General features: G+C 38.0%; 1 protein-coding gene across 10 annotated transcripts in view; it reads right to left on the reverse strand.

Annotated features, from left to right (window-relative positions):
• Positions 1–14,970, reverse strand: part of nrxn3 (neurexin 3) — a 380,526-nt gene that overhangs the window by 57,836 nt on the left and 307,720 nt on the right. For all 10 annotated transcript variants that reach the window (XR_001481465.1, XR_001481464.1, XM_015383267.1 and 7 more), the window contains one exon: positions 3,980–4,151. Coding sequence is in view for 8 of the 10 variants with exons in the window: in XM_015383267.1 (XP_015238753.1) it covers positions 3,980–4,151 (172 nt within the window). In the remaining 2 variants the exon portion in view is untranslated. The remainder of the gene's footprint in view (positions 1–3,979; positions 4,152–14,970) is intronic.

Raw genomic sequence — 14,970 nt, forward strand, 5'->3', positions numbered from 1 at the left:
TTCCACAGGCCTTTGGCTATACCAGGAATCAAACACAAACTGGTTGGTCATAAACGGTCATAAATAAAAGCTACATTTCTTATCCTAGTCCCTTTATAACCTCAACGCAAAACAATTCCTTATATGAAGAAAAAAAAAGTGTTTCATCTCTTTTTAGTCGGTAATGTAGTTGAATATATTCACAGAGCTGTGCATTGATAAACATGTATCATCTTTTGTCACATCTCATAGCTGTGGAAATAATATTTAACAAGAAGTATATCAAACATTTTCCTTTGAATGCTTTTGCACAAAATGTTAACCAAAAACCCCAAAAATTATTCCAAATAATTTAAAGAAAAGTTTTTTTTTCTTAAATCTATACTGCATTAGTATTACTTTGGCTAAATCTCAAATGTTGGCAAAAAATTTAACATTTCCCATGAAGTTGTATAGTTTGATGTTCTTTTATACTTTTGGGAGAAAACTTCCCGCTGTGTTTGAAAAATGTGAAGTTTACATGATACAAGCAATTATGCACTGACACGTACTAAACCACCATGTCTTCACCTATTCCCCACTAGAGACGAAACAAACCCAGATCCAGCAGTCATTGTTAAACAACTTGGAAGCATTGTGGCAGCTATTCCCATTGAGTAAGGTATAAGAAGTAAGAGACTTTAAAATGCAGCTACACGCAAGTTATGATAGAAAAAGGTGTCTAATACATTAGATGATAAACAATACTGGTGACATAAGTCACCATAACAAGTAGGCAGTTATATAATTTAAATCCAATAGGAAAAAATAAAACACCTCGGAATTAGGCTAATAGCATATATCATGCATTCAATCATTTATTTCCACTCTGTGATAAATGTTATACCTGCACGATATACCGTACCAGTGATAAATACATGTGTGCTTCTAAAGCTTTATAGTTCAGCAACAGAAAGCTAAGAGAGTACATATAATGAGATGTCTCATTATATAACATCAGCAGATGAGAAAGAACTGTGGAAATATTGAAAGCCTGACTGCTAAATACTAGCTATCATGTTTTGAAAAATTATAATTTATTCTATTTCCTTAGAAAGCTTTTTACTTTCTCTCTGAAATGCATGAGAGATTTTCATAGCCACCATTAACTATGCAACCAGGTATCAACAGTCAGAAGATAAATGCCACCAGCTTAAGATAAGTGCCATCTACTGTTCAAACAGCATCAGAAGGGTGAATATATTTTAGATTATAAAGGTTATTTAACCTCATTCATGCATTAAAAGTATTGTGGAGGATCTTTGCCATCTTTCTGCACATGCACAACCCTGTACCTTCTCCATAGAGGGAACGCCTATTAAACCCGTCCAGGAGCCCATTTCTCATTGTACACGGGCTGTTTAAAAGTTGCTGTTTGCATCACTCATACGAAAAAGATTTGCAATTTTTCCACTATGTCAGACTCACCACTGGTAAGTGAAAATGAGGATGAGCACGTAGGATTGCCTTATGTAAACACATCACCAGAATGATTGACAATTAGGAGGAACACTTATTTTGCTGATCCACCCAGAAAAACAACATCCTCCACTAAACCTTCAAATAATATAAAATACTTATTTATTTCTTTTCCCTTTGCATAAGATTTCAGTTTTAAATGTAATAAAATGTTTTGATTGATCCATGTCCTACGGATATGATTTAGTTAAAATAAAATATTGGATACAGGTACCCATTTTATGTTTCAAAATACAAACATGTTATATTAGAAACCCCTCAGTAGCATGTTTGATTATTTTTTTATTTTCTTAGTTCAACAAGGGTTATTTTCATGTTTAAGTGAAGTCTCTCGCAAATTGCATTTTTTTTTTTTTTTTTTTAGTTCTTGGAGCCTAACCAAAAAAAAACAAAACAACAACCATCCAATAAAGCACCAACACGGTTCTATTAATAATTTGTTGATGGAGATTTTCTTTTTGAATCTGTAATGCACTGATTCATTGTTTAACTCCATTACTCAGGCTGGAATAGGATTAAGAAACCTGTCTAATGTCATCCGGTCAACCAAAAGCGAAAAACAGCCAAAAGCAACAGAAAGCCAGAGACAGAAGAGATTAGCGTCACCTGCACTGGCTCTAAACCAAACCACCCAGCACCAAGAAAGGAAGCAGTAGTGTCTTTGCAAGACATGCTACTGGAACATCATGTGAGGGCTTAGGAGGTCAACTTAGATTTGTTTTCTCCTGGTGATGAGGTCACACACGCATCATTGAATCATTGCAGTTTCTCTGTTATATTTTCACCCAATATGCACCTGAAATGTTTCACTTCATGATAGCATCATTTTTTGGTAAGAGAACTATTCCTTTTTACCAAGGTTCTTAATTAGGGCAAGGGAATGAAGCAATGTGAACAACCTGACCAATATCATATGTTAGAATGAGCTATAATGCATTTAATTCCAATTAGGAACTGCACAGCATTCTGGGGGATGTAGGCAGAGGAGATAATTTGGCCTCATAACTTCTCATGGCCAAGCTAGGCAAGGCTGTTAGTAGGGCTGATATCTGTGCAAGGTTTAAATGTAACATTTAGGGTTTTGGTTATAATTGAAGTTTTGCAGTTGTTCCATTGGTCCTTATTTCAGATAGATAATGATAGAAATAAAATCCACAACTATCAATATCGATAATATGAAAGATTTTTTTAGCCATATCACACAGGCTTTTGGTTAAAGAAATTTTTGTTAACTTATGTCAGGGTAAATTTTTTATTAAATGCTCAATTCTTCCCATAATGCTCTGCCATGTTTTGAGTTCTGTTTGGCTTAAAAGAAATAAAAAAAAGAAGAAAAGTTTTTTTTTTTTGTTTTTTTTTTTGAGAGACTTCAAGACACATAAATTATTTCTGCTTTTTTGAGGATGTTTTTTTTTGGGTTCTATAGGGTGCGTTCTTACTTTCTCTGCTATCTGGAGGCTTGGGTCACTTTTAGAAACAAATGCAGTCTGCAGGGTATTGTAAAAATATGCAGTGAAAATGCAAGCTTATCTCTAAATAAACTTTGTGACCTCTAAATCACCAGATATCTAAAGAAGGCTAAAATCATCCTGGCTGCCTGCTGCCATTCTTAATGTGGAGAATTTTCCCTGCTAGCCTCAGGTAGGGGGTACAGGACGCCCCGCTGTAGAACAAACAGACAAAAACAATCTATTGCTTCTGCTGCTGTCAGTTTGGTGAACTCTACAGTGTGAAGAAAAAAAAGTTTTCTTTTTTGATTGTTGTTGTGAGCTTGTTTTAATGCCGTCGGCTCAACAAATGGCCTTTGGAAGATAGTAAAGTTTACTTTTGACCTTTGATCAAAATTGAGGAGAGCTGGTCTAATTTAACGGGTTAAGGTGAGGCAGGAAGAGACTTTTCTTTCCATCTTCCACTCTGTCAGTCTCTCTTCTCTTGCAGAGCGGCACACAGGTTTCTGCCACAGAGAAGCAGATTTTCCGGGCCTCAAAACGGAGCAGGATCTGTTTGATGAGCCTATTTGTATTCTGCAGCCATGCTGCTTCTGCTGACCTGGGAATGAGAGATACTGGAAGGCAGCAGTGTTATCTGACCAACAGGCCACCCTTGGTCCTTGCCTCCTTCCACTTCTTTCTTGCCCACCGACCAAATGCCTCTTGGTGCCTTTAAATCCCTGTGTTTGCATTGGGCTGGTCAGATGTTGCTCAGTTAATGCCTATTGTTTGACAAAGGATTCTGGCTCAGAGGGCTCCCACCCCCATGGAGTAAGGTATGATAGTGTGAAAGGACCGATGCATTTTGAGTCACACTTTGCAAAATGAGCATAATATGACTGCTTGCCTCCTAGGCAGTCAGTTTTTTTTACTCAAACGTGGTTAAGTGACCTTTGAAATAAAAAAAAGCAGATGGTGTCCAGTGTTTCAGAAGCTGTACGGACCTTTCATCTTTTTGCTACAGGACAAATGATAAATGACGCTGGCTGTACCTGAGGGAAAGTGCTCGTTGACCGGCCAGTTGTCCACTTGCAAGGTCGCATTGCCCCCATTCCTTGTGAATCGGACCAAATGGTACTTGCCATCGTTTACCTCTGTGTTTGGCTCCTTAACGCTTATGTCCACCGTCCCAATGTTGAACGTCACTCCGATTTTGCCTTGCTCCTGGAGGAGACAGAGAAGAAAGAGTTGAAACCAAGCCTCAAACAGGGTTGCTAATTTACTTTTTATCTTTGATAACAAGTGCTCCTTCAGTAAAATCTAAGTTTTCCAGGTACCACACCAAAAGAAATTTGAAATTTTTCCCTTTTTTATGTTCTGTGTAAGAATAAAAAAAAAAACATAGCTCCTATTCAGGGGAAGTGCTTGTTTGAAGGACATGGTTTTGATTAGCATTCCTTTTGCACACAGAAATCAGACTTGGCAAATTCCAAGTTAGAAAATTAAACAGAATGGTGCAATTGAAGTTCATGTTTCAAGATTGAAACCCATTCCCAAAATCCAATTTTGCATCCATGTGACTAAAACTGTTTCAATCAATATGCAAAAAGCACCAACAGTGGGTTTGTTGTGGTTCCCAGATCCTAACTCCAAGTTTAGGGGTTAATAAGGACCACAAGGACAGCAGTTGGGAGTTCTGCAAACATTTCTCCCCATGCTTCTCTTTTGGTAGTTATTTATGATCAGCATGCTTAAACATCTTATTTTACTTTCCTTTAAATTTACCTTTTGTTGAACCCCAAAGGTACTCTAAGTACCGTTGAAGAAAATATAAGTACTTGAGAACCTTGGCTGTAATAAAGCCCTCTAGAGCATATATGAAGCTGCAGCCACTGTTTTAATCTGTAAGTAATTTATTTAAGGACCTATGTGTCTATATGAGTGTTCTTATATAGGATTAGTAAAGTTAAAATAAAGCTATAGACTTACTGACCATGAGTTTGGTAGAACAGCACAGTATACGGAAAATATCACAATCACAATATTAAAATAGCAAAGGCCTGCTCTGGGGTGCAATACTTGTTTGGTTATTATATTTCGAGAGCTGCACACTTGGGCTATGCATACTATTTAGAAAACGGGCCAGTTTAAAGAACTTAGACATTTAAAGTGTCACAAACTTAACTTATATGAATCCCAAAGCTCACAGAGAGTAATAGGGATGTCAAGATGATGGAAAACATATCAAAGTCACAACTCCTAATATCATAAAGGCATAAGCAAAACATAGGACAACATAGGATTGTGCAACAATATCACATTAGGTACAAAATAGATTTGAGGCTCCAAAGATACTAAACATCAATATCTTGGAAATATGGAAAAGAAAATAAACTGTTCTGGCACTGGTGCTTGCGATGGGGTCGGGTGAGTGTTGCTTTTTTATTTAGGTGATCCATCTGAGAAAAGAAATGTATCCACGGCTTCCTAGCAAAACAACTCTCCATTTTTATGTCAAGTCTAACAAAGGCTTATGTAAAAGGATATTTCATATAAGCTGTTTATATATATATATATATATATATATATATATATATATATATATATATATATATATTTTTTTTTTTTTTTGAAATTTTTTTTTTTTTTTTTTTGAAATCCAAAAGGTGGTGGGGAATAAAACATTGTTTTTCTGTATACCACTGTAGCATGTAGCTGTTTAAGAAAAGTCTCTCTCATATTATATATTTACAGAGAATGAAGGCATTTAAAATGTGTTTCTCTAAATAATAATAAGAATTTGATCATTTCCATGGGAACTTAGAACCCAAAGGCAGGACCAATAGAATCCAGGCTACTTGAAGCATTAAAAGAGCAACTATGTGAGTCTATAACACAGAGCCAACACCACTTTCTATAACCAATTAACTTGTAAATGTCTTTAAAATTAGTGAAAGGTACCTCTTAAAAAAGACCAACATTACATGGACCACAACTGTCCATCTTCAATTTAGAGAACATCTGAACTGCATCTCGGTCATGTTTTCCACTACATGTGTTGTCGTGCAGTGATGAATTAATTACACGGTAAACTAACTGTAAAAGGTTCAATAAAGTGACTTGGCTGATTGCTCGCGGCTGGTGCTAATGTTGAACTGCATGGAGAACCTAAGGACGCTTCATTATACAAGTGTAATGTGATGAAAATAAGCTGCCAGCAGAGATTGTAATGATGAGTAATACTCCCTGCAGCCTGTCACTATATGAAACTGGCAGGGCAGATGCCTCGTTCAGCCGCCGTCCTTAAAAAACGTATGAACACCATATGTTTTGCTTAACTCTCAATGCTAAAGCATTTGTATCATGTCCATAAATCGTCTTGGCTTTTCCTTTAATTTTCTGACTTCATTCCCGTTCAACCCTAATTTTCACTAGTGTGCAAGCATCTTTTACTGCGACGGCTTCTGTATTCATGGAAGAGTAGGCGTTTAGAAGCAAGAGGCTTCAGAGCCTGAGTGAGTGGCAACAGGGAAGAGCTGTGTTTTCCGTGTCATTTGTTTTAATCCCCCATAGGGAGTCTCTCTGTGTAATTACTTTCTTTAGAAGCCGACAGCAGTGGGACCATTCCTCATAACAAATCCAAAATGAGGGGGCTTTGAGCACAGGAGCAGACACATGTTGCTAATTGATCAGCTAAAGCTCTGACCCAACATGGCTGACTGGTAAAAGTCCGGACCCTGATTATGTTGAGCAGAACCTGACAGTGTTTGCCAGAATGACAGTACAACACGACAGCTCCGGCTTTCAGAGGATGACACATCGCTTAAACCTGCTGACCTCGATTAAATGTCACAATCTCCTCATACCTCAGAAGAGCGCTTCATCAGGCCAACAGTTCCTCAACGCAGATTGCATCAGCACAAATAATCAGATTAGATGAAGACACAAAGACCTGAAAAGGGAGGCATGTAGTCTTTGTTTATACTCTGTAGATGCATCTCTCACTGCATCAAGACTTTATAGGCATTTCTCTACTTTGAAGTCTTGCTATAGACTCCAAAAAGCATTAAGGTCTGGACTTTGACTAGACCATTCAAGTATATTTAATATTTTGCAAAGCAGTGGTCTCAATCTCCAGTCCTAAAGGACCATTGTACTGCAACATTTAAATTTGCTGCTATGGAGGGCCACCTATGAGATAATAAAATAAATACAGAAATAAATGCTCGATGAATAATAGGCATACAATAAAATGGACCGAAAATTCAGAAAATAAATAAATAAATGCCGGGAGTAATTAAATTATACAGCAAAAGATAAATGTATTCATATTTTTAATTAACTACTTTTTTATTTACCATTGTAATAATTCCTAATTTTAACTATGATGAATGCAGTCCAACCAAACAACAGCCAGATGTTGTCCACTTAAGACCGCCTCTTGCTTTTTTAAATAATGAGAAAGAATTGCATACAAAAATAGAAAAAGTGAATAAAATCAGAGCAATAAAAATAAATTAGGAAAGGTTTACAAAGCTGGATTTCAAAAGACCAACTGGACTTATTGAATTGCAAGAGTGAGCTAACAATGCATTGGATTTATTGTAAATGTAAAATTCCTTAAATTACATTGGTATTTGGGAGTCCAATGTGAGCAAAGTAAAAAAAAAAAAAAGAAAAAAATCAGATGGCACTGTAAATATTAATTAATAGTTAAAATAAACATAAGCATTATAGTTGATGTAAGAACAATATCTCCTTAAAAGAAAAAATGAAACTCACCTTTTAATGTGGAGTACATATGTTTTACTTCTTAGCAAATCTGTTTTGGGATTATGAAGACAAACATATTTTTCTCTCTTGAATTAAGGTACGATGCAACATTTTCCCTAAGACGTTAAAAAACAGAAAGTTTCATGATAAAACTCTGCTTTGCTCTGCATACAGCTAATTTCCCAACAAGGCCTCTTATAAAATAACTTTGTTGTTACAGTTAAGACATCCTTCCCTTTTAACAAAGAAGACATGCAGAATAAGCTTCAGTCGGACCAGGTTGAGAGGTGCAACAGAGCATCTTTCCTCGGCGCAGTTAATAATGGAAAAGGGCCGACAAAGACATGAGAAAGCCATTTCCTAAAAGCTGAGGTTGCGCTTAGAGAAAAAGTCAGACAAGCTGATTGCTCCAATGTGCACTTCCCTTCTCTGTCACAGAGGCTGTAAATGGGCTCCTAATGTAAATGCTTGTCATTAAAACTTAGTGGGATGCGCGATTAGATGTGAGGAACGTGTGGGCGCAGGCGTTTGGACATGCATATGGCAAAACACACATAATCAATGAATCGCAGACAAGATGATAACAATCTGTTGATGAATTCATGTGACAGGAGCATTTCCTATACTTTGTTCCATGGAAGATATTATTAAATCATCTGGGCCTGACTGGAAAAAAAAAAGAAAAGAGAACACATTAGATGGGTGATGTAAAAGCAGAAGCAGTGCCTAGTATATCCGCTATGACCTTCAGAGGATCTGGCAGCCATCGCTCTCCTGTGTAGCTGCATCAAAGCCGACCCACTTAATACCTACAAACAAAGGCAGATTGTCACCCAGCCTCCCCTGGCTTTGTTGCAAACAAACAGAAAAACATGACAATTGTAACCCCTTGTAACTGTTGCTGCAAGCTTCCAGACAAGAATCGGGTAATATATGGCCCACAGGTCAAACCCGCCGCACTCTAAATTCCCTCAACTGGTCCAAATGAAAACTGTGGATCAAACATGGACAAATTATAAATGCTGTGCTAGAATTCAAATATGCATCCCCTTTAAAAAGAAAAAAAGCAACAAAAGAAAACAAAATGAAAAGCTTACAGTCTTTTATCCTAATAGGTTCATATAATCCGGCAGGAGAGAGGCATTGGAATCAGCATCTGTTATCAGGGAATGAAGCTGGTTACTCTTCAAAACTTTGAAACAATGACAGAATGAGGAGTTTTTAGCTAAGATGTTGAGCCATCTGTTTGTGTGTTGGAGGAAGGTAGGACTATAGGTCTTAAGAAATACAACATGGCTAATCTTCAAGTGTTCTTTTTTGCAAAAAAAAAAAAATATTATTTTTGTTATTGAGTATAATTATTTAAATACTATAGCTATGTGTGTATTTGTATTAGACTTTTATTCTTCTCTTTATGTGCATCTCAAACTAAAGTTTCCATTATTTTTTTAACACATTGCCAAGGTAAGCCTTTGTTTTACCATTTTATATCTACTGTTGAATTGCATTTAAAATATAATCTGTTGTTTTTCATGAGGTGAATATATTCGTGTAAAGTATATCTACCAGTATCACATGTCAACTAGAAACAATAAAACATATATGTAGGGTTAAAATGAAATATCTATTATCAGCGAAAATTTACCCTAATGGAAAATCCTTTCTACCAAACTGCTCTGCTGTGTGGAAAGAGAGCCATGTGCACCTGCTTTTTTATGATGCCATCCCTTTGCCTGTTTCCTCCTTCTTTCTCCATGTTGACCAGTTACTTCTCTGGCTCTGCCACCTCCATGGCCACCCACCTGCCTTGCCCACCCCAGCACTGTAGCAGAGTTTGAGTGACAGATCCAATTACGCTTTTTATTGGCCTGTCGCTCTCGAGGCGGGAAGGCACTTCATTGTCTCCTGAGCAAAAGGGGAAAAATTGCTATTGTTCTCTTAGTGGAAGAGATGATGGCCTCTATTCTGTCTGTAAACAAATGATGCGTGCGGAATCGCCTCCAAATGCTAACCCACCCACTCAAAGACGCAAAGTCATAAACTGCCCTCTTGTGACACTGACAGAAAAAAAAGACACACAGAAATATCCAAACATTCAATCAACTGCCATCAGTGATTCAAAGACTGAACCCCACAGAGCTAAAATCTCACAGAATTACAGTTATAAAGCTCTTTCACTGGCCCAGAATGTCTCCAGAGTGTTTATGTTGTTGTCAGTCAAGACATCGAATTGGTTATACCAGTGTAGAAATAGATTCAGATCATGCTGACAGTGTGGATTTGTGTTCATTCTAAGTATACAGTATGTGTAGGCATGATGCTTTCACAAAGATCATAGATATAACACCACACGTATCTTTATCTTGCTCAAGGTTTGGCACGTGAAGCCCCACGGTTCCCATGTGATATGGCGCACTCTGACATCAGTAATCAGGCCTGTCGCAGTCCAATTCAGGACCAATCAATGCCTCAAACACATGGAGGGCTTCTGGCAGAGCCAAGGAGAGAGAGAATTGGCCAAATGAGCAGCGGCGATGGCCGATCCTGCAGACGGGTTTGCAGCCCATTGCGGACACCCTCTTTACAAAGGACGAGTCCCTCACAATAGATTTCGACCAAGGCTCGCTGAATGGCCATTCTGCTAAGCCATGAGCTCCCAGACGGATGAATAAATCTGACAGCCATTTCATGGAGGTGAGATGGGTTGAATAAGTATGCTTAGCTTGAGTGCAAAGAAAAACCGCTGACAAAACAATGATACCAAGGCAGAACACAAAATAACACATTCCTATATATATTTGCTCTCTCATGAATTCCCTTTTTCTTCCTCTTTTTGCTCTATATTTTGCAGATCATCAAACTAATATTATGAATCAAAGATAAGCTGATTTAATAAAATATAAGCATTCACATCATGATATAATTTTTTTAAGGAAATGGAGCTATGAAGCAGTGTGGGCATATGTAAATTATTAATTAGCCATAAATCTAATAAGTGGTTGTACCATCAAGCCTTTCTGATTTAAGTTTAGCTATTTAAGGCTTTTCAACGATAAAGTGCCTTTTAAAATGGTCCACTGGTGGTGCAGTGGTAATCCGCACAATGTAAGTACTGTAAGCCTTAGTCCTTGACTTGGCCATCACAGGTTCAAGTGCCATCTCATTGACTTCTGCTGCATGTCTCCTGCCCCACCTAACCTAACCCAATTTCCTGTCAGCATACTTTTAAATACAGGTCACAAATGCCAAAAAAATTTCAGCTCTGTTTTAATGGTCCAAAAAAAAAAAAAAAAATTGTCTAATCTATTTTTGGCAAATGTGACCTGGGTCTTAGTGTTCATCTGTGGTTTAGAATTTGGAATTCTTTCCAAATCGTCCTGGATAAGGTGTTGATGAATCCTTGGGGTAAATGGGTTGTGAAGATACTTCAGAGTTCATCACTTTTCCTTTTGTCTCCATTTGTCACCACGGTTATAAATTCCTTTGCATCCCCTTCCATGCCTTAAGATGTCAGTGGCTTTGTGTCTCATTTGCTTTAATCATTTAAAAGGGGAGTACTTATACTGTCACATAACACTAGGTTGGTTTTGCTAACTGTATAAGCAAGATATATGGTGCAAAACATGCTCAGTGGAAGCACTTTGCAGTCAGACGATGCTATTGAAGAGGAAGCCTCCAAATATATTGCATTCCAATTAAAGCCTGATTGAAATCTGGTACATCCACTGGGTAGCTGCAGTGGGACGACTCGACTGAATCTATACAGAGGCTCAGTTGGGAAGGAGGGACGTCTGATATTAAGGGTTTGGGTTACATTCCCCTCTTTTCATCTGACATCAGTGCTCAAGTTAGCTTCTGTGGTCAGAGGCCATCAGAAGTAGATCAAGGAAGCTGTGGAAGCAGAATCAATAGAGTGCAGAAGCTAGGACAAATGTGAGACACAATAGATTGATGGGCCTGGCCTTCACTCTGCCACAGCCATTTATCTTGAGTAATTGACAGAGATAACTCAAAGATGCCACTGTGATTTGGAGCCGCCCGATCTTGAGAGTTGCAGTCAAAAATCTGCAATGAGGCAGATTTTTTGTAGCTTTGTAAGGGATGCTTGTATATACAGTATGGTGACTTTCTGTGCAAATAATGTTTTATATAAAGTATACGCTGAGAGCTGAATAGGCCTTGGGCTTGGTAAGAGCTAGGTGTATGTGTTATGGTATGGAAAAAGGCCACTGACACTGAAATAAAACTATAATTATAGCATGAACTACTACCCTACATAAAAAAATAGACGTTGACAAAGGAAAGATGTGCCATTGCCTGCCATTTTGAAAACACACATAGGAAAAAGTAACTGTAAAGCTATGCTAATCCTTTTAATTTCTTCAACAACTGGAAGCGTGAAGAAAAGGAAAGGAAATATTTCCTATTTTTGTATGAGTTCATCTGTTTTTTTATTTATTTCACTATAAAGCGTTTTTAAACTCTGGAAAAGTTGAAGGGGTGTTAATATTTGAAGGCCCCACAATAATTTTATGAATGATGGTTGAGAGGACAAGTAGGAGACTATCCGAGGCACATTGTCCCTCATACAGGATTTAACATTTTGTTCTGGGGTCCAATTAAGGTTTCTGTGGATATGCTTTTCACAAAGCCTTTTGAATAACACATTTCTTTAAAAGGATTTGGATGGCTTTAGAAATCAGTTTAAGAGCTTCAAGAGGGTGAACTCCATTCCTTAGTTTGGTTAAAGGTTGTATGAGATCTGAATTGGTTAAGTGAGGCTATCAGGACCTGGACATTTTATAAGCTCAAGTGTGTAAAAAATACACCATCTCGATTTCTAGTTAAATTTTGATTTATCTAGATTTTGATTTAACTAAATTTGTATTTAACAGACTTGTAAAGTGAACCTACTCAACTCTATGGTGAATATTTCCAGATTGCATAAAAGTAAGATATCCTCACTTTAGAGAAAAAGCCAAGCTTCTCCACAAATAATGGATGTGAGCTCCTGAATCAGATCACAAGCAATCAATCCATTCCTCTGAGCCGTTTGAAGATCCACTTGGGAGCCACTTCTCATACTTTCAGAACTTTTCGGTGAGAGAGGCAACCTAGAGATTCTCAATATTTCTCTTTTCCCAGTAGTTCTCTATGAAAAGACCTTTGTGGAATTGGATTATCAATATGAATAACTTTTGCATTCTAAGTCAGATTTTCCACTAACATTCGCCTAAGGTCTGCAATGTCTAGAAACACACCAAAGAAATCAAATATCAGTACTATTGTTTGAGCCAATTCCACATAAATCATGATAATTACTCAACAGGAGAAAAACAAGCCCTTAAATACCACAAACAAGATTCATTCTTTTTCAACAAAACAAACAATTTGTCAAAAGCTGCTGAAGCCACATATTGTCTCCAGCAACCCTAAGCATTGACTGCATTTCAGCCAATCAATCATGTAAAACATAAAAAGAGAATGGAAGGAAATCTAACCAGATATGGTCATCCATCTGTTATGTAAAGCCTGGCAAGGAGAGAAATGAAAACTCTGGAGGAGCTGGAGTGGTTCCCATCAGGGAAAACTGTGATATAGGCTGCACACACTCTGCTGTGTAGGCAAAATGTGGAAATGGGTGCTCTGCTTTATTAACAACAAAACTAAGTTTTCTTCCTTATGAGTAAAACACTTTGTAGAAACAAGATGATGGCATCATCATGCTGTATTTCTTTAGCGGGGGACAAGGGAGGTGGTCAGAGTTTATTTATGGAAATAAATACAAGACAATCCGCGAAAAATATCTACCAGAAGATCAGAGAAGATGAGGGCAGAGGTTCTCCTCCAGAAGTTCTCAAGCTACTGAACACATTTGCCTGCTTTGATATCACAATCGGTCATTTATAACTCAAGTGAATGGCCATTTCTATCTAATTATGGAGCTGATAAGTATTGCTCCCTTACCAATGCTTCAGAGAAGCATTGCAATGTCTCGAGAGAGAGAGAGAGCCAGAAAGCTGAACAATACACATTTTTCCATTATGAATTAAAGTGGATTTATGAAGGCCATCAAAGTGTTCAAAGCAGTGATGCATAAACTGTGCAGCTGACACAAAAAGACCACAAAAAAGGGGCAGCACATTTTGGACAGATGTGTGCATAAAACATTGCGCACGTGGTTGCACTTTCACACGTTGAGAGTAGACCCTGCAGGCTTCAGGCTTCGTGCTTTGTGTACTAACGGTGCTAATGCACAATTCAAGTAAACATCCTTCGGAAAACTGTTAAACGTCATAAATGATTAACAGCCTCAAACATTTATTCAGATGTTCATAATCGGCTGCAGAAGTGTTGTGAGGGGCCATGTGTGAGGATACACGATGCAGAGGCTGGGCTGCCGCTGAAATATTGATCACATCTAAAAGAAGCCGGCAGCCCAACACAGGCTGGATTTTACACCTGAGAGGGCCAGGAACAGCTTCATCAAGTGGACAGGAACAAAATGGCCTCCCCCTCGCCTCACTTGCTGCTAGTGTAATTGTTGGACTAATACCGGGGAGTCCACATGCCAGCTGGTTAATGGCTGGCTATATGTGCTATATTTAGTCTGTACCAAAGCCAGAAAGCCACTGCATTTTTAACAGAAACACAAGCATCAGCAGCAGCATTGCTGGGGTAGGAAGCAGCTTTGACTCCTACACTCGGCTCAATGTCAAACGTCGAGCCTTGCTCTTTGATCTGCTGCCGCAGAAAATGAATCGTGCAGGGTCAGCCTTATCAATTATTTACACCCACTCTTTCTCTATTTCCTGTTTGTCCGCTCCTGTGGCTGTAACTTGCCCTGACACTAATGGTGGACGACCTGGTAAAAACATTTATCAGTGCTACTGCAGAGTCCTCTGTAGCTCTACGCTATCATTTTCAGTCTCTGGGAACGTAGACTACTGACAGTGCTAGATCATTATCATCACTGCCATATTTTCCAGTCTGTCTCTGGGCTGCACTGTATCAGTGAGTTAGTTGGACCCAAAGAAAGTTCTGTCACTGCATCCTTCCTCTCTTGGTTCTCTTTTGCTGAAATTTCATACAGAATATCGAAAAGAAGAAAAAAAAAAGTCAGTCCATTCCACATCGTTTTTAAAAAGAATAATGGAATTAATATTTACCCATTCAGTGTTTTTAAATAAAATCTGGAGTTTAACAAACATATCTGGTAGAAATGATGAATATATAACACATATCTATGACCTTTGTTATCACAGAAACT

Source organism: Cyprinodon variegatus, unplaced genomic scaffold (genome assembly GCF_000732505.1).
Source record: "Cyprinodon variegatus isolate N-32 unplaced genomic scaffold, C_variegatus-1.0 Scaffold279, whole genome shotgun sequence".
NCBI lineage: Eukaryota > Metazoa > Chordata > Actinopteri > Cyprinodontiformes > Cyprinodontidae > Cyprinodon > Cyprinodon variegatus.